The sequence below is a fragment of the Notechis scutatus genome, chromosome 7 (genome assembly GCF_049901735.1).
Source record: "Notechis scutatus isolate UNSWTSFEM ecotype Mainland chromosome 7, rNotScu1.2, whole genome shotgun sequence".
NCBI classification, from domain to species: domain Eukaryota; kingdom Metazoa; phylum Chordata; class Lepidosauria; order Squamata; family Elapidae; genus Notechis; species Notechis scutatus.
The window spans coordinates 3,079,861-3,098,679 of record NC_142015.1 but is presented as its reverse complement, the minus strand read 5'-3'; the positions used below and the strand labels follow the sequence as shown (position 1 = coordinate 3,098,679).

General features: G+C 45.5%; 1 protein-coding gene across 1 annotated transcript; it reads left to right on the top strand.

Annotated features, from left to right (window-relative positions):
• Nucleotides 1-1,506: 1,506 nt before the first annotated feature.
• On the top strand, nucleotides 1,507-18,484 carry LOC113432042 (E3 ubiquitin-protein ligase MARCHF5-like). The gene is made up of 6 exons (XM_087969650.1): nucleotides 1,507-1,720; nucleotides 10,991-11,193; nucleotides 13,058-13,188; nucleotides 15,272-15,455; nucleotides 16,809-16,978; nucleotides 18,075-18,484. The coding sequence occupies exons 1-6, from the start codon at nucleotides 1,683-1,685 to the stop codon at nucleotides 18,243-18,245; spliced, it is 897 nt and encodes a 298-aa protein (XP_087825776.1). The 5' UTR covers nucleotides 1,507-1,682; the 3' UTR covers nucleotides 18,246-18,484.
• The last annotated feature ends 335 nt before the right edge of the window (nucleotides 18,485-18,819 follow it).

Sequence of the window (18,819 nt, the reverse complement as noted above, 5' to 3'; positions counted from 1 at the left end):
GCGCTGTATTTTTTATTTTTTGGCTTTGGGCTTTGCCCAGCGGAGGGAAGAAATGGGTTGGACTCGCCAGGCAATGGGATCGAGAGGCTGGAGGAAAGACAGGACATTCAACAGAATAATAGACTGAGAAGGGACCTTGGAGGTCATCTAGCCCAACCCGCTCCACCCAAGCAGGAGACCCTACACCATTTCTGGCAGATGGCAGTCCAGTCCTTTCTTGAAAGCTTCCAGTGATGAAGCTCCCACTTCTGAAGGCAACTTCTGCTCCATTGGTTGCTTGTTCTCACTGCCAGAAAATTCCTCATTTCCAGGTTGAATCTCTCTCCTTGTTCAGTTTCCATCTATTATTCCTTGTCTGGCCTTCAGGTGCCTTGGTTAATTGTCCTCCCTGTTAGGAAGTTTCTCCTAAATTTAATTTAGTTTAGTTTATTGTCATTGCACATTGTGCAAAGAAATTAAACACCCTCTTGAGTGTACATAATGGCTATGAAAATAAACACAAACACACATCCTTCATACTCTATGCAATTGAATTGAAAACCCCTGATATTGCATTCATATTGCACTATACAGTGGAATTCAATAGAGTTACTGCCCTGGGATAGAAGCTGTTCTTCAGCCATATTTGTCCTTGTTTTTATTCCAGGTTGGTTCTCTCCTTGGTTAGTTTCCATCCATTGTTTCTTGTCCTGCCATCCAGCGCTTTGGAGAATAATTTGACCCCTCTTCTTTGTGGCAGCCCCTCAAATACTGAAATTCTGCTATCATGTCTCCCCAATTCTTCTTTTCTTTAGACTAGCCAAACCCAAATCCTGCAGCCGTTCTTCATGTTTCAGTCTCCAGGCCTTTGGTCATCTTAGTTTTCTCTTCTTCTGAACCCTAACCTTTAAATACTGGAATGATGGATGATGCAGTCCAACTCCAGACCTCATCTTCCCTGTCACGGCAGCAGAGAGGATGATGGAAGCTGCAGTCAAACTCCAAACCTCATCATCCACATCCCACAGCAGTGGAAAGGATGATGGAAGCTGCAGTCAAACTCCAAACCTCATCATCCCCATCCCACAGCAGCAGAAAGGATGATGGAAGATGCAATCCAACTCCAAACCTCATTATCCTCCATCCCACAGCAGCTGAGTGGATGATGGAAGATGCAGTCCAACTCCAAACCTCATCATCCCCATCCCAAGGCAGCGGAGAGGATGATGGAAGCTGCAGTCCAACTCCAAACTTCGTCATCCCCCCACCCCACAGCAGCGGAGAGGATGATGGGAGATGGAGTCCCGCCTTTGGCCAGGGCGCTGGGCTCTTAGGCTTGTGCGCGCCCCCCACCTTCCCTCCTCTGGACTACCAAGACACACACACCCTCTCCAGCAGCCGCCTTTCCGGCGGGCGCCCGCTTGCAGAAGGCTCGAGCCGGCCCAACGGCGGCGGCAACTTGCCGCGTCTCTAGGCGGGCCCGGAAGCCGGAGAAGCTGGGGTGGCGCCGGCGAGAGCGCGCGGATTGCGCAAGGCGAGCGGCCTCGCCGGGCTCATCCGGGCTTTGCGCGCTCCTTCTGCGGCGCTTCTCTCCTTCTCTCTCTCCCCCCGCGCGGGGATGCCCTGCGGGGACGCTGAGCCGGCACAAGCCGCGCCGGGGCTTCGCGGGGGCCGGGCGGACCTTCCCACGGGAGGCGGTGGAGATGGCGGCGGCGGCAACGCTCCAAGAGGCTTCCGAGAGGTGCGTCTCGGCCGGGTTGCCTGTCCTTGACCCGGACGCCCGGATTCTTCCCCTTCCCCACCATCATCCCCAGCCAAAGCGGACCGGGCTGGGAACCTCCCCGGCCCGAGGACACGCGTCTTCCCAGCCGGGCACCTTCCCAAGACTTGCTCGACCTTGGCGCATGGCCGTGGCGCATAACCCACGGTCTTATAGGTGGAGGTTGGAGAGGCTGATGACGCCTTTCCCGCATCCCTCCAAAAGGCGACCCCTTTTAGGGGACCAGGGGGTCACCCCTCGGCCCTGCAAACGGGGCTCCGGAACCGGTTAGGGGTCCAAGTGCTTGCCTTGCATAACGTGGGGGGTGCGCGCGCCTTGGAGCCAGCCCCACGGGTGGAACAACCGGTCCTTGCGTGGTTTTCTTGGCCAGGTTTTGAGGGGCGTTTTTGGAGAGGTGAGGGGAAGCCAGAAGGGGATGGAGTGGAGCCCATTAAAATGGGTTGTATGAATATGTGTTGTCGCCCGGGTTGGGGGGGCTGGCTGCTATTTTATTATTGTTTAATATTTTCTTTTATTATTTTTGTTATGATGCTTTTATATTTGTGGAAGCCGCCTTGGGTCACTATGGGCGAAAAGCCAGCAATATACCTTTTTCTAAAACAAATAAGTAAGTAAATAAAGTAAGTACTTTGTAGGTAAATAAATATATATTTGCCCTGGCTGCCTTCGGAGAGAAACTGATACAAGGTCACTCAGGTCACCCAGGTAGGGCAAGATTAGATCTCTGGGATCTTAGCTGATTTCTGTCCTGATGGCCCCCACTGCACCAAACTGGATCTGCCCTACTTTCTGCTTAGTGCTGATCACTGCGTCTGCTTCTCTCTTGGGCACCCACGCATGAGAGTCAAAACTGAAGGATGGAGGGGATTGCGTTGACTCTCAATGATGTTACGCAGATGTCTATGGGGCTTGTCAATCATCCAGGTCGTAGTTTGTCGCCCAAAGGTGCTTTTTCCAAAAGTCAACCAAACTTTCTTGTTTTGTTTTGTTTTGTTTTCCTTTGAAAATGTTTCACTGCTCATCCGAGAAGCTTCTTAAGTCCTAATTTAATTAACTCGGTTAGAACTGAAGAAACTTTGGATGGGAAGCAAAACTCTTTCAAAGTGGGGGGAGGAAGCTCCTTTTGGACATGTTATGCCAATGTTTTGAAGGGTTGTGTAGTGGGACAGATGTCCCTGTAGAATAGAGGACACAGGGATTACAAGTCTTCTCTTGAAATGTCCCATCCTGTTTGCTTTGGGATAGTAATTGGGTTGTCCCTACTGTCACCATCTATCTCCTAATAGTATCACGCTGGCATCGTCAAAAATGTTTTATAAAGCAAATAAGTTCAGAAGGTTTAGGAGATGAAAAATTCTGGGAATTGAAGTGCACTCATCTTAAGTTTGTAAGTTTGAGATAACCCTGGGTTGGTCCTTCCACAGCCCGCCAATCTTACAGGAGATAAGCAAAATCAGGCTATTAGGAAAAGGTATTATAAAAAATTATTTCTCACTTTAAATGTCACATTCAGTACTAGAGGAGAATAAATGCTACTTGGTTTAAAAAATAGGCAAGAGAAATTGTAATTCTCCAAGCAGACTGCAGGATTAAAGTAATATGGCATAATTATGAGGTTCTGCATGATTTTAGAAGAGAGAGAGAATGATTCCAGGGTATAGGAGAGAGTCTTAAGTAAAAGTAATTAATGTCTTTAGTTTGAAGAAAGTGTAAAAGGAAAAGATAAACTTGATTCCTTATCTATCTGTCTATCTGTCTGTCTATCTACCCCCACACACACACACACACACATACACACACACAACTCTAAAAACAGATCCACACCAAAACCAAACAAATCTCACACAACTTCCTGACTAAATCTTAACTTGTTTGTATCGAAAATTGATTACTCCTAAATCAGTTTTTTCAATGATTCGGACTTCCTTCAATTGCTTCAACTTCCAACTGTATAACAGAAGCTGTTTGGAGATATATAGACCCAATATTTAACGTTTGTTCCCGCCTCTGTCCTCCAGCTTATCAAGTTCTCTCTAAAGGTGTAAACTCTACATATCCAACAAGGGAGGAGCTGGGGTTATCTGCCTTCATCAGTCTATCAGAATAGAGCTGGAAGGGACCTTGGAGGTCTTCTAGTCCAGCCCCATGCTCAAGCAGGAGAATCTATACTTTCAGATAAGTGACTGTCCAGACTCTTCTTAAAAACATCCAGTGATGGAGTGTCCACGATTTCTAGTGGCAAGCTGTTCTACTGGTTAATTGTCCACACTGTTAGGAAATGTTTCCTTAATTCCAGGTTGCTTCTCTCCTTGGTTAGTTTCCATCCATTGTTTCTCATCTTGCCTTCTGGGTGCTTTGGAAACTAAGTTAACCTCATCCTTGTTGTGGCAGCCCCTCAAATATTGGAATTCTGTTATCATGTCACTCCTAGTCTTTTCTCTAGACTAGCGAAACCCAAATCCTGCAACCGTTCTTCGTAAATTTTAATCTCCAGGCCTTTAATCATCTCAGTTGCTCTTCTCTGCACTTTTTCCAAAGTCTCAACATCTTTTTTTAATATAATGTGACCATAACTGGATGCTTTCTTCCAGGTGTGGCCTTACTTTTATAAAGTGCTACTAATATATTATAATAGGCTTTATAAAGTAGTACTAATATGTGACAGAGGGCACCTCTTGTTCATGGAAATGTGGATTGGGATTGTCCTGAGTTCTGCTAACAGGCGAAGAATTCACAATGTTGTAGTGTTCTGATCTTTTGACTTTGTCCAGTGGTTTTGCTAAATTTTACAGAATACCAACCCACTCTGCGGGATCTTTTTAGGATAGGAAGGTTGAGTTGACTTTGGAAACAAAAGTGGTTTTCCTTCTTCTGGGTTTTATGTATTACTTACTTATTAAATTGATATGTTCCTTGACTCAGTGACTTTGTTTTGGGTTGTTTTTCAGTTTTCCATCCAGCTCTGACTGATGCTTAGGAAGACATTCTGCCTCAAAGGGACTGAAGTCCCGTGTTTTTCAGTCTGCTTCCTGTTCATACAACACATTTAAGCTGGTTGTCCCAAAGGTGCTTTTTCAGGAGGCAACTGGATTTTCTTGTTTTTTCTTTGAAGATGTTTCACTTCTCATCCAAGAAGCCTCTTCAGCTCTGACTGGATGGTGGGGAATGGAAGGATTTATACTCCTTGCAGACAGCTGGTCATTTGCATCCTTTTAGAGGGTCGTTGAGGCCACTTGGAGGTTTATCTGTGTTCTCAGGGTCACCTGAGTAGTAGTACTGGTTCCTGTAGTCTGCAGTTTTTCCTCTGGAAATCCATTCCTACTCCCACCCCATTCGAAGGCTGTTTATCCCAAATTGAATAGCTTAAAGTTTGTAGAGATTCTCAGTCATCCAGGTCATGGTTGTCCCAAAAGGTGCTTTTTTCAGGAGGCAGCTGGACTTCAATGACCCTCTAAAGGAGGGGCCTTCAAACTTGACAGCTTTAAGACTTGGGGACTTCAACTCCCAGAATTCCTCCTCCAGTCATGTTAGCTCAGGAATCCTAGGAGTTGAAGTCCTCAAGTCTTAAACTTGCCAGGTTTGAAGACCCTTGCTCTAAAGCAGGGGTGTCCAACCTTGGTAACGTTAAGCCTGGAGGACTTCAACTCCCAGAATACCCCAGCCAGCAAAGCTGGCTGGGGAATTCTGGGAGTTGAAGTCCTCCAGGCTTAACGTTACCAAGGTTGGACACCCCTGCTCTAAAGGGTGCAAATGACCAGCTGTCTGCAAAGAATATAAACCCTTCCATTCTCCACCATCCTGTCAGAGCTGAAGAAGCTTCTTGGGTGAGAACAGAAACGTCTTCAAAGAAAAACCAGGAAATCCAGTTGCCTCCTGAAGAAGCATTTTTGGATCAACCTGGATGACTGAGACTCTCTACAGACATTTAAGCTGATAATTGAATTTTTCAGTTTCCTGGTTCATGCAGTGCATTGATCCGCGAATTAGCCAAAGCGTTTTGCATTGCATATCATACCGGAGCTAGATAAACTAGCCATGACTGCATGGTATATATTTATACAAATTGAATAAATAGTGAAATAAATGTTGTGAAAACATTACCGCTAGTCTTGACATGCATTAATTGTGCAATGTGATATGTGAACCCAGCCCTTGAATTGCAATCTAGCAAACCATGTTTTAGCCTAGCGTGCAACATAAATCCAGGCTTGTACAATTAGTTTATAGTTCAATGGACCTCAAAAAAGATAAGAGCAAACTAAGGTATCATAGGTGGCGATTTCACAAAAAAATTAGCTTTCTTTTTGTTTTCTTCCACGTGATTTATCTTGAAAATGAAAGAGTCATCTTAGACTCACTGAGAATATTACAGAAGTGTTTTCTATTTTCCTTTTTAGGATTATACGGTTTCGTTTTCTTCAAGTATATTTTTCCTTTAAGAGTGAGAATTTCTTCTTATGTGCACGGTAAAAGCAGTTAATAAATTATTAACAAGAAAGCATTTCCTTGACTTTCAACTCTGCAGCTCTGTTGAACTCAAGAGACATACGTACTTCCCAATCCATGAAAAAGCTAGATAAAGATCTTTATGCATAGTTAAAAAAAAAGGGCCAGTAAATCATATCCTTTCCTTTGCCAGCATGAAGTTGCATTTCCTTCTGCAGTTTAATTCTATCATCCTTCCCATAGTGTAAACATAGTCTCAACCTCAGCCATTTTAAGATGTATGGACTTCAATTCCCAGAACTCCCTAGCCAGCAATGGTGGCTAGGGGATACTGGGACTTCAAGTCCATACATCTTAAAATGGCTGAGGTTAAGAAACACTAACATTTTTCCCCCCTGCAAAGCCAGATAACACTTGATTGTTGACATATAACTGACATTTCCGTGCTGAAATATTTCTGGCTCTCAATTCCCACGATTCTTGGCATTACAGCTGAGAAAGCGTAACGTTGAAACATGAAGTTCCCAATTCAAATGTCATGTTTGCCGTTTTCTTTCCTCTCAGTCCCTCAGCCCCAGTCTTTCTCTTAATATTATTATTAGATAGATATCCCACCTTTATTTAAACTTGAGACCAATCAAGGAGAGAAGCAACCTAGAGAAATTTCCTGACAGTTAGAACAATTAACCAGTGGAACCACTTGCCTCCAGAAGTTGTAAATGCTCCAACACTAGAACTTTTTAAGAAGAGATTGGACAACCATTCTCCTGAAATCATTTAGGGTTTCCTGCTTAAGTAGGGGGTTGGACTAGAAGACCTCCAAGGTCCCTTCCAACTCTATTATTCTATTCCATTCATATATAACATTCATATATATATATATATATATATATATATATATATATATATATATATATATATATATATATATATATATATATATATATATATATATATAGTGTGTGTGTGTGTGTGTGTATATATATATATATATTGGGCCAGAGAGAGCGACAGGCCCAAAGTCATTCAGCTGGCTTTCATATGCCTACAGTGGGACTAGAACTCACAGCCTCCTGGTTCCTAGCCTCCTGCCTTCACCTGCTGACTCTTAACACCTTCCAATGCACGAACGGCTGAGATGATGCTTGAAATCATGAAATGGTGCATGGCTAAACTGAGACATGTTGGGTGTGTCTCATTTCAAGTTGATCCTGTGCCTAAAGCTGGTCTCACAAGTTCCAAACTTGTAGACCAGCTTTGAACATCAACTTTTGCAGCCTTAGAGTTCATCATGATGATGATGATTATTATTATTATTATTATTATGATTATTATACACAAAAATGACAGCGTACACAGCAAGCGAGATAACAGCAAACCCAGAAAAATTATTATTATTGTTGTTGCTGCTGTTATTATTATGGGTTTGTTCAAATGCTTCACACCATTTCATTAATAAGAGAAACCGGGTTCACTTCAGAAGCAGATTCAAGGAGGCAGGTCCCACTCTTTGCAAGTTGATCTCAGAGCAGTTGGTCACTTAGGCTTGGCACGGCTCCATGGCCAACCTGTTGATCTCCTTTGGACAACGTTCCAACAAAGGGGAGAAGACTATTTGTAGCTCGGGGTTGAAATGAAGGATCCTTCGTGCTGTCTGAACTTGGTTGTTTTCTTGCAGGCGTTTCATTGCCCAAACTGGTAACGTCATCTGTGCTCGTCCTTCTGATGTTGATGATGATGATGATGGTACCAGACTATTTGTATGCCTTGCCCAACTCCACGATTTTTGAGTCTCTGCCTCATTTTGGCAGTATAGCATATTATTGAAAAGTATTCTGATCAAGGTTCTGTTTACTCTGTTCTACAAAGACCCCTGAAGCTGCAGCTGTCAAATTCCCTGCCAGACATTTAGCAATTCAGGGGTGTTCTTTTCCAGTTCCCTAAACACAACAAACCCTCTGTCGTTAGCTCAAAGATTCCTTTATTAGTGCCCAGGTGTTTGCCTGGCTTGTGGTGTGGGATTTTTGTTTGTGAGTGCAGGGCAAATGATTGACAGCCTGGTGGAATCATCTCTTCTGTTCATGCTTTCTGGTCTTTTTCAATCTCTATGGCTTCTCTGATGACTCTGTGGCTAGGTTTTCCATAGTGGCCAGGGTTTTGGTGTTAATAGAGGTCTTTAGTGTCGGGTAAATGGCCACATCATTAGTTAGGAAGCTGGGTTTCATCTGGGTGCCTGGTTGGGGTGTGTTTGAGCTGGAGGTATCAGGGGGATCTGTTTGTGCCCAGGTGTTTGCCTGGCTTGTGGTGTGAGATTTTTTGTTTGGTGAGTGCAGGCTTCCAAATGATTGACAGCCTGGTGGAATCATCTCTTCTGTTCATGCTTTCTGGTCTTTTTCAATCTCTATGGCTTCTCTGATGACTCTGTGGCTAGGGTTTTCCATAGTGGCCAGGGTTTTGGTGTTCTGGTCTTTTTCAATCTCTATGGCTTCTCTGATACCAAAACCCTGACACCAAAACCCTCAGCCACTATGGAAAACCCTAGCCACAGAGTCATCAGAGAAGCCATGAGATTGAAAAAGACCAGAAAGCATGAACAGAAGAGATGATTCCACCAGGCTGTCAATCATCTGAAGCCTGCACTCACAAACAAAAAATCTCTACACCACAGCCAGGCAAACACCTGGGCTACAAACAGATCCCCCTGATACCTCCAGCTCAAACACACCCCAACCAGGCACCCAGATGAAACCCAGCTTCCTAACTAATGATAGCCGTCCATTTACCCAGCCAAGCTGCACTAAAGACCTCCATTAAAGTAACACAATGCTGCCAGCCAATCAAGATACAAAAGAGCCAAAAACAGACAGAAGATATCAGAAACACCCATCAAGCAGAACACAGCAAACTCCGAGACCAATAAACACAGACCAAGACTCCCAACCAATCAGGATGAAGAAAAACCATTCTGGCACAGCAATAGGCTGCCCCAAATTTAAATCTGAAACCACTGTAAAAGTCTGACCCACAGACGGACACAATACAGAAGCCTGATGATGGCAGATGAGATTCTGCTGAAACGTTGCTACAACTTTAAAAGAACTACAATGACGTGGGAAAATACCGAACCAAGCCGAACACCATACATGTAAGTACCCATGAAAACTTAAGAAAACATATATATATATATATATATATATATATATATATATATATATATATATATATATATATATATATATATATATATAGTGTGTGTGTGTGTGTGTGTATATATATATATATAGATTGGGCCAAGAGAGAGCGACAGGCCCAAAGTCATTCAGCTGGCTTTCATATGCCTACAGTGGGACTAGAACTCACAGCCTCCTGGTTCCTAGCCTCCTGCCTTCACCTGCTGACTCTTAACACCTTCCAATGCACGAACGGCTGAGATGACGCTTGAAATCATGAAATGGTGCATGGCTAAACTGAGACATGTTGGGTGTGTCTCATTTCAAGTTGATCCTGTGCCTAAAGCTGGTCTCACAAGTTCCAAACTTGTGAGACCAGCTTTGAACATCAACTTTTTGCAGCCTTAGAGTTCATCATGATGATGATGATGATTATTATTATGATTATTATACACAAAAAATGACAGCGTACACAGCAAACGAGATAACAGCAAACCCAGAAAAAATTATTATTATTGTTGTTGCTGCTGTTATTATTATGGGTTTGTTCAAATGCTTCACACCATTTCATTAATAAGAGAAACCGGGTTCACTTCAGAAGCAGATTCAAGGAGGCAGGTCCCACTCTTTGCAAGTTGATCTCAGAGCAGTTGGTCACTTAGGCTTGGCACGGCTCCATGGCCAACCTGTTGATCTCCTTTGGACAACGTTCCAACAAAGGGAGAAGACTATTTGTAGCTCGGGGTTGAAATGAAGGATCCTTCGTGCTGTCTGAACTTGGTTGTTTTCTTGCAGACGTTTCATTGCCCAAACTGGTAACGTCATCTGTGCTCGTCCTTCTGATGTTGATGATGATGATGATGGTACCAGACTATTTGTATGCCTTCCAACTCCACGATTTTTGAGTCTCTGCCTCATTTTGGCAGTATAGCATATTATTGAAAAGTATTCTGATCAAGGTTCTGTTTACTCTGTTCTACAAAGACCCCTGAAGCTGCAGCTGTCAAATTCCCTGCCAGACATTTAGCAATTCAGGGGTGTTCTTTTTCCAGTTCCCTAAACACAACAAACCCTCTGTCGTTAGCTCAAAGATTCCTTTATTAGGAATGCCGGCAAAAAGTTTCTTTCTTTCTAATAAGTCCATCCAGCAGGGAGATGAATAGCTGTCTGCCACATCTATTCATCTCCGCCCCCTGCCTTTTGTCCTCAAGAGCTGGATGGGGCTTCGCTAGCAGCGGCCCAAGGACCGGCCCATAGATTTCCACTGCTCTCCTCTCCTCTCTGCCTTCTCCACATCCATGCGTCAGGCGCTGGGGCCAGCTGTTCCTCCTCTTCCTCATCAGCCACCTCCAGACCTGGGGGCTGTTGACACTCCATCTGAGGGCTGACGGATGGCCCAGGCTCTGCCTCTGCCTGTCTCTCTCTCTCTCTCTGACAGCTTCATTTCCTCTTCTCCCTCGGACCTTTTAGTTTGCCTCGATGCTGACCCTGACTCCCACCCCTCCTCTTCCTCCGATTCGGTTGCTGGAGGAGCCGGCGGCCAACAGGCCACAACACCATCACTCTGCCTTCCTTCAACGTTTCCGTTCTCCTTTTCTTTCTCTTTGTCTCCCAGGCATTGCTGGGTGTGTTTTGCCACCGAAGGCGACGACCGGTCGGCAGAGTGGGTCTGTCCTTGTCGTTGCAAAGGATCCACCAAATGGATCCACCAGGCCTGCCTCCAACGATGGCTGGATGAGAAGCAAAAGGGCAACAGTATTGGCAGTGTGAGTTGTCCCCAGTGTGGAACGGAGTACTGCATCGTCTTTCCCAAAGTAGGTGAGTACAGAGCTGGCCAGGAAAGGCCCAACCACCGCTGGATTAATGCACCCATTTGGCTGCAGCGGATTCAGGTGCTGGATAAACACCACATTTCCTCCAAGAGTCCTAAAAACCCAATCTTGCTTGCAAACTTCTCTTTGAGTTCTCCACCAGCGTGGTGTGGCTTGCACGGAATGGACACATTTGGAGGCTTCAAACGACTGTCCTGGATGCTTCTAATAATGGATGGTTCCAGATTTTTTTTTCCCTTCCTTTTTTCTTCCTTCCCTGGTCCCATACCACCCAGGACCAACGAGACTGAATGACCATTCAATAGCCATTCATTTAGTAACTGACAATACAACGCACTGAAAAAAACTGAGAAGCGCCTCAAAGTTGTTCATGTGACCATGGAAATGCTGCAGTGGTTGTAAGTGTGAAGTATGGTTTACAAGTAACTTTTTTCAGTGCTGTTGTAACTTCACATAGTCACTATAAAGTAAACTATGTGGTCAGGCTTAGTTTTGGGGGAAGGAAAATAAGGAGGGAATTGTGCCTCTGCCTACCAGCCTCCATCGGTATTCATCTGGCTAGCGTCCTGTCAGTGTGTGTGAGAGAGGAGTGCTGTTTGGAAACTGAAAGAGAATTTGCTGAGTGAGCAAGAAGGAGACAGCAAGGAGCCTGGGCATGGCTTAGCTCAACTGTTCTGGACTAAAGCTGGTTGCAGCTCTGAAACTAAAACTGAAACTCCTCTGCTTGTGTTTCGCATTTGGAAGAGATTTCTTTTCAGGTGGGGAGGAGTAGCACTCCTTAGCATCAGAGCGTGTTAATAGTAATAATATAGGAAATACTCTAAATGCTCTGAGGGTCATTTTGAAAAATCCTTTCTTAGCGAGCACCTAGAAGCCAAGAGGAAGATACATGCCAAATTTCAAGTTTGTAGGCTTTACAGTTCTGGAGATTTTGTGATGATGCATGAGTGGTATTTCGCTTATATATATAGATATATATATATGAAATAACAATTATATAATTTTATATATGAGTGTGTGTGTATGTGCATATATGTATATATGTATGTGTATGTATATATATCCCTATCTATATCTATATTTCTATGTCTATATCTATCTACCTACCTACCTATCTATCTATCTGTAATTTTTTCTTTAACATCCAAAAGTGCTTAATGAACAATGTATTGTCTGGGTCAATTACATATAATTCTAATAATGTTAGTATCATTTAAATATACATAGTCTTAATCTTTCAATTTCTAACATTTGTGTATACATAGTAATTATAATATGCTCTATATTTCAGTATAGATACTATTTTCCCAATTTCTGCTTCTTTTTTCTAACACTTATTAGAATAACCACCATATTAAAAAGTATTCTATGCCTATCCATCATTTCTTTGTCTTTTTTAGAATTTCAGCTCTTATTAACTTTCTGGTGAATCTTTCATGCTTCTCCTCTGGTATCTTGTAACTCCTTTCATCATGTTTATTTAATCTAAATATTTCCGCTGCCACAGCATCTATCTCTTGCTGTTGGGTCTCTAGAGCACCCATCCGCGATTCCCCCATCATTTTTAGGAGATCTTTCTCTCTATTCTTTTTTATATTTTGAACTCTTAAGGAGTAATCTGTCTGTTCCATGTTAAAAAAATATTGCTATCTCTTCCATATCTTTTGTCTTGCTTGTATCACTTTTTGGATTTCTCTCCTCTCTTCTTTCCTCAGCTCCTTCTGATTTCTCCTCTATTTTCTGAATTTTTGGTTCGGTTTTTTTAATTGTCATTTTCTGGGGCTTTTTCTCATCTCACACCTGTATCCTGCCTCAAGGACTTCTTTTGATGCCTGCTCGTCTCTTTGCAGGACCCGTGGTCTATTTCCTGCAGCAAGTGGACCGGATTTTATCCAAAGTGAGTCCTTTTGCTGCTGCTGGCATTGTGGTGGGGACACTGTACTGGTCGGCAGTGACTTACGGAGCTGTGACTGTGATGCAGGTAAGATGTAACGTGGCAGCAGGAGAGACCGCCCTCCCTCCCAAGCAGGAGTGGGATCCTACCTTAGTCGCTACCGGTTTGGAGGGTGATCGCGTATCCATGCGCAAACCCCTAACAAGCCAATCAACTGAGGCTATAAAGAAACGAAAAGCTAGGGGCGACCCTCCCATGCGCTTGTCGCTTCTTTTATCCTCCCAGCTGATAGTTGGAGGCTTGTTTTACTCCTCTTAGCTGATGGGAGGCAATTTTTTTTTTACTACCAGTTCGGTCGAACCGGTCTGAACCGGTAGCATACAACTGCTGCTTTCAACCCCCTCAGCAGAGATCACCCGAATCACTACGTTGGTCTGCAAAACGTGATGAAGTCCAGAGCTTCACTTGATGACACGGCAGGGTCAGAAATTGATATTCTCCATCAGGATTAATCTTCTGGACAGGGGTGTCTTGGAGAGAATGGTGCGGTGGCCTAGAGGTGGCGCTCTCGCCCCACAGTCAGGAGGCTGCGAGTTCGATCCTAGGTAGAGGCAGATATTTCTGCCTCTGGACACAATGAGGATATATCTGCTGAATAAAAACTCCGCATTGGCAACAGGAAAGGCATCCAGCCAGTAAACGCTCAGCTCCATTGTGTTGCCCAGACCCCACCCCGCAAAGAATTATGGGGTCATTAAAAGAGGGTGTCTTAGATAGGAGGGGCTCAATGTCTGTCAGGTGCAGGACAAAGAGGCAGTCTGCAGTCATAATGCTATGCCTATTGTTTTCCCTATTCACACACACAGACATTTTTGCCCCTGAAGCAACCCTGGTGAAAACCAGGTAGAACTGGATTTCTTTCACAGTAGAAGAAAAAGTTATAGATTAGGAAAACAAACGGCAAAGAATTTGGTAGCTAGATTTAAACTGTATATTAGCTATAGACAAGTGGTGGCTAACCTTTTTGGGCTCCTGTGCCAAAAATTGTGCACGCGCTTGCACGCTTGCTCTCGCGTGCCAGCACCCAGAAGGCAATGTGCACGCCCCCCCCCCCATTGTCCCCTACGCATGTGTGCGCATTCCCCATCCCCCTACCCCCCGCTATCCCTTTACCTGCACAGCTGATTTTTTGCCGCTTTGAGGCCTTTCTTGGCTTCCCAAAGGCTCGAGGAAGGCTTCTGCAGGCTTCTACAAGCTTTGTAGGCCGAAATCTAGCCCCGTTTTGTCACTTCCTGTTTTTCCGAAAATACTGGAAGTGATGAAACAGGGCTAGCTTTCGGCCTACAAAGCTTGAGGAACTCTGCAGAAGCCTCTCAAGCTTTGGGAAGCCAGAAAAGGCCTCAAACCTGCCAAAAATCAGCTGTGCTGTAACTGCGCATGCGCAGTGAGGTAAGTTTGCCTGCAGCTCCCGTGCCAGCACCAATGGCTCTGTGTGCCACCTGTGGCACGAGTGCCATAGGTTTGCCATCACGGCTATAGACCAAGGTGTCCAGCCTTGGCCACTTTAAGATTTGTGGACTTCGACTGCTAGAATTCCCCAGACAGCATGGAGAGCAACTGCTGTAGAGCAACTTTTGACCCCATCCTGTTGCACCGCAGCTCAGGAACAGCAATCCAACAGAAACCACTTGGAGGTTTACCTGTGTCCTCAGCGTCACCTGAGTAGTGCAAATGGTTCCTGTGGCCTGCATTTTCTTTCCTCTGGGAATCCATTCCTACTCCCACCCCATTCAAAGATGTTCATCCCAAATTGTATGGCCAAAAGTCTGTAGAGATTCTCGTGGTTGTCCCCAAAGTGCTTTTTTTTTCAGGAGGCAACTGGACTTTCTTGTTCTTTCTTTTTGAAGACGTTTCACTTCTCATCAAGAAGCTTCAACTCTGGCTGGAAAGGGGCATGGAAGGATTTCTATTCCTTGCAGACAGCTGGTCATTTGCATCCTTTTTGAGGGTCATTGAGGGATAATCTGTGTCCTCGGGGTCACCTGAGTAGTGCAAATGGTTCCTGTAGCCTGCAATTTTTTTCCCCCTCTGGAATGGGAAAGCACCTTGGGGGCCACAAGGCTAGTTTTAACTCCTAATCCTCCACCTACCTGCCTCTTGACCTCCACAGGTGGTTGGCCATAAGAAGGGCCTGGATGTGATGGAGCGAGCCGACCCCCTTTTCCTACTCATGGGGCTTCCCACCATTCCGGTCATGCTGGTCCTGGGCAAGATGATACGCTGGGAAGACTACGTGCTTCGAGTCTGGCGGAAATACTCGAGCAAGCTCCAGATCCTGCATTCTTGGGTTCCGGGTTGGTTCCTCTTTTGAGTTCTGGGTTCCTGTTTTGAGGTGGTAAAGGACAGGCATGGGGGGGTTGTGGAGATGATTTTTTTTGCAAGCTGAGAAGCATCTGCAAATGGGGTGGGTGGGGGTGGGATTCAAAAAACTTTACTACTTGCGCTTTGTGGGAGGGCCGCGTGCAGCCTTTCTGGGCTCCGTTTTCTGCCACAACGGCCTCCTGCAGGCCTCGGCCAGCACAAACAGGGCCGGGGGGGGGGCATGCACAGCACCCCCAAACTCCATTTTTTGCTGGCAAAGGGCTAGCAAAGCAAACTAAAAAACAAATCAAAAGGAGAAATGTTTCCCCTTTTGCATTTGAGCACGCAAGAAGGGGCGGGAAAGGAGAAAGGGAAAGAGAAAGAAGGGAAGATGGGAAGAGAGCAAGGAAGGAAAAAGAAGGGAAGGAAGAAGAAAGAAGGAAGGGAAAAGGAGAAAGGAAGAGGGAAGGAAAAAGAAGAAAAGTGTGATGACCCAAAGGGGCGTGACACAAAAATAACAAAGTCACAAATGTGGGATAAATTCTCTTTAATGCCTCCAACTTAGCCTTCAATGTCCAATTATCCTCAGCTGGAGATCAAACTCTTCCAAAAACAGTCTACAAAGGGCAGAAATGGAGTCCAAACCCAAAGTAAAGATAATTAGAATTTAAAAAAAAACCAACACAAACCACATTGAAGAAAATTAACATGGCAGGCCAGGATGATAAATTGCAGACTTTCAAAGGATAACGCAGCAATCACAGTTAGGAGGACGCCAAAACCCAGATAAGCCTCGCACATTTTCCTTCCAGAAAGGAGCTGTTGTGCAAACACCCTTCTTATATCCTGTTCTCCCCGCTGCAACTAATGAAAGGGATCAGGGCCTTTTTCTCTCTCGTAAGCCATGTTGCTCCCTTATCTGTTCCTCCCTGCATGCCCTGGGATGAAGAGGGGGTGGGCCTGGATCTTCCTCTGAATGCCCAGCCAGACTGTACCCTTCCCCCGTTTCCTCCACAGCCACCGGAGCCACACTCCCACTCCTTGTCAGCTGCTCAATCTCCCCCTCAGAATCAGACTCCAACAAGGGCATGACAGGAAGGAAGGAAAGGAAGGAAGGAGATTATAATGAGAGGGAGGGAGGATCTGAAGGAAGTCCTGCCTTAGCACTTGGCCACCACAGATGCCCCCAACATGAGTGACGTCGAGCTGGCCATGCCCACCCCCCCCATGCCCAACCCCCAACGTCAAACACAACCCTGATATGGTCCTCAGTGAAATTGAGTTTGACACCCTTGCTTGAGAGTGATCTATTCTGATTTGTTTTGTTTTGTTTTTTCTCTCCTCAGGAACCAGCCGTCCGATCCCATCGATACCTCTGGCCGAGTCACGCTACCAGAGCGACCACCTTTCCATCTCGCGCACCTTGTGTGGGGCCCTGGTGTTCCCAACTATTGCCAGCCTTGTGGGCCGGGTCACATTTCGAAGAGTTAACTCCAACCTCCAGCGTACCATCCTGGTGAGTCAGGAGACAAACCGAAAGAAAGAAAGCCAGGATAGGCAGCATTAAATGTTTGGACTGCCTTCCAGGGTACTGGTCCCAGTTCAGTCCAACTGCAGGCAATGAGGAATCTCTTGCCTTTTCCTATTGAGTATCTCTATATCTATCTCTATCTATCTATCTATCTATCTATCTATCTATCTATCTATCTATCTATCTATCTATCTATCTATATCCTCCCTCCCTCTCCATCTCCTCTCCCTCTCTCTCCTCCCTCCCTCCCTCTCTTTCTCCCTCTCCCTCTTTCTTCCTCCCCTCTCTCTCTCCCTCTCTCTCTCCCTCCCCCCTCTCCTCCCTCCCTCCCTCCCTCCCCTCTCCTCTTCCTCTCCCTCTATCTCTCCCTCCCTCTTTCTCCCTCTCCCTCCCTTTTTCTCCTTCCCTCTCTCTCTCTCTCCCTCCCCCTCTCTTTCCCCCCCCTCTCTCCCTCTCTCCCTCCCTCTCTCTCATAAACACACATACACAACATTGTTCTGACCCAGCTCCCCAAACACAACAAACCTCCTGACATGAACTCAAAAGATTCTTTTATTAGGGAATGCTGGCGGTCCTGGCAAAATGTTTATCTCGCAGGCTAACAAGTCGGTCTGGACGGAAGATGAATAGTCGTCTGCCACACCGAGTTGATAGCTTTAAATTTAGTCAGCTGGGATTGTCAAGGCTGAAGAGCGCCATCTTGGAGAGCCCTCAAATGAAGAAGGCCAATCTACCATCTTGTCGTTTAATTCGCTTCCCTTCTCTTCTAGTGCCTATTTAGTGCCTCAGATAGAAAGCCCCTACAGAGAGTAGTGAGAACAGTCGAGATTATAGCAAGCTCACTTCCTTTTATTTAGGTTGCTGCTTATAAGCGCTATGTGCTTAGAGCTCAAAGCATCATTAGAGACCCCACACACCCACTTTACGGCCTGTTTCTGTTGCTCCCCTCGGGGAGGAGGTTTTGAAGTATTTCTAGCAGGACTACCAGATCCTGGAACAGCTTTGTTCCCTCTGCCATCCATCTGGTAAAACTGTTAAGATTTGATTTTTCTATTCTATTTATTCCCTTCTCTCTCAATAGGGTGGCATTGCTTTCGTGGCCATCAAGGGAGCACTGAAGGTTTATTTCCGCCAACAGCAGTACTTAATCCAAGCCAACCGGCGCATCCTCAACTTTGCGGAGAAAGAGGATGTGGAAAAGGACTTGGTTCAGCCCGAGGAAGACAGCGGCAGTGAAGTGGGGCTCAGCTAGGAAGAACCGTTCTAGCTTCTGCAGATCCCTCCATTTTCTCTCTCCTTCCCCTCCAGAATAAGCAAATTCTTCTCTTAAGAGAGATTGTAGCTCATCCAGCGTCCCTTTTGAAGCAAGTGCCTTTCGGGCAACCCAGATGTGGCTGCTTTGTGTTGCGGGGGGGATGCTGACTTGAGGTTGGGTGAGCCAAATCTCTCTGCGATCTTCTCAATCAGTAAACAATGCTCGTTTCCAAGCCAGTTCCTTGTGTGTGTGTGTGTGTGCGTGCGTTCTAACCAGTTCCCCTTCGCTCTCTGCCAGACCTTCTGTCTTCGCTCCAGGCTGAATCCCGCCCAGAAGCTGCCCCTTTCTTTAGAAGTCATAATAATTTCAATAAACCAGTCATAAGCTCTTTCTTCCCACTAGGGCAGTGGCCCCCAACCTTTTCTGTACCACGGACCGGTACAAAATATACAAAATGATCCACGGACCGGTACCGGCATCAGCACGCACGACCAAGGCAAGGCGAGCCGAGTGACCGGCCAGCCAGCTGTCCCCCGTTTCTCCCCGCCACCTTCAACTCCTCCTTTGTACC

Bases quoted from the DNA above. Each gene is read 5' to 3' on its own strand.
- LOC113432042 (XM_087969650.1), top strand. From the start codon at position 1,683: ATGGCGGCGGCGGCAACGCTCCAAGAGGCTTCCGAGAG. The intron at 1,721-10,990 runs GTGCGTCTCGGC...TTTGTCTCCCAG, and splicing joins CTCCAAGAGGCTTCCGAGAG to GCATTGCTGGGTGTGTTTTG. The intron at 16,979-18,074 runs GTGAGTCAGGAG...CTCTCTCAATAG, and splicing joins ACCTCCAGCGTACCATCCTG to GGTGGCATTGCTTTCGTGGC.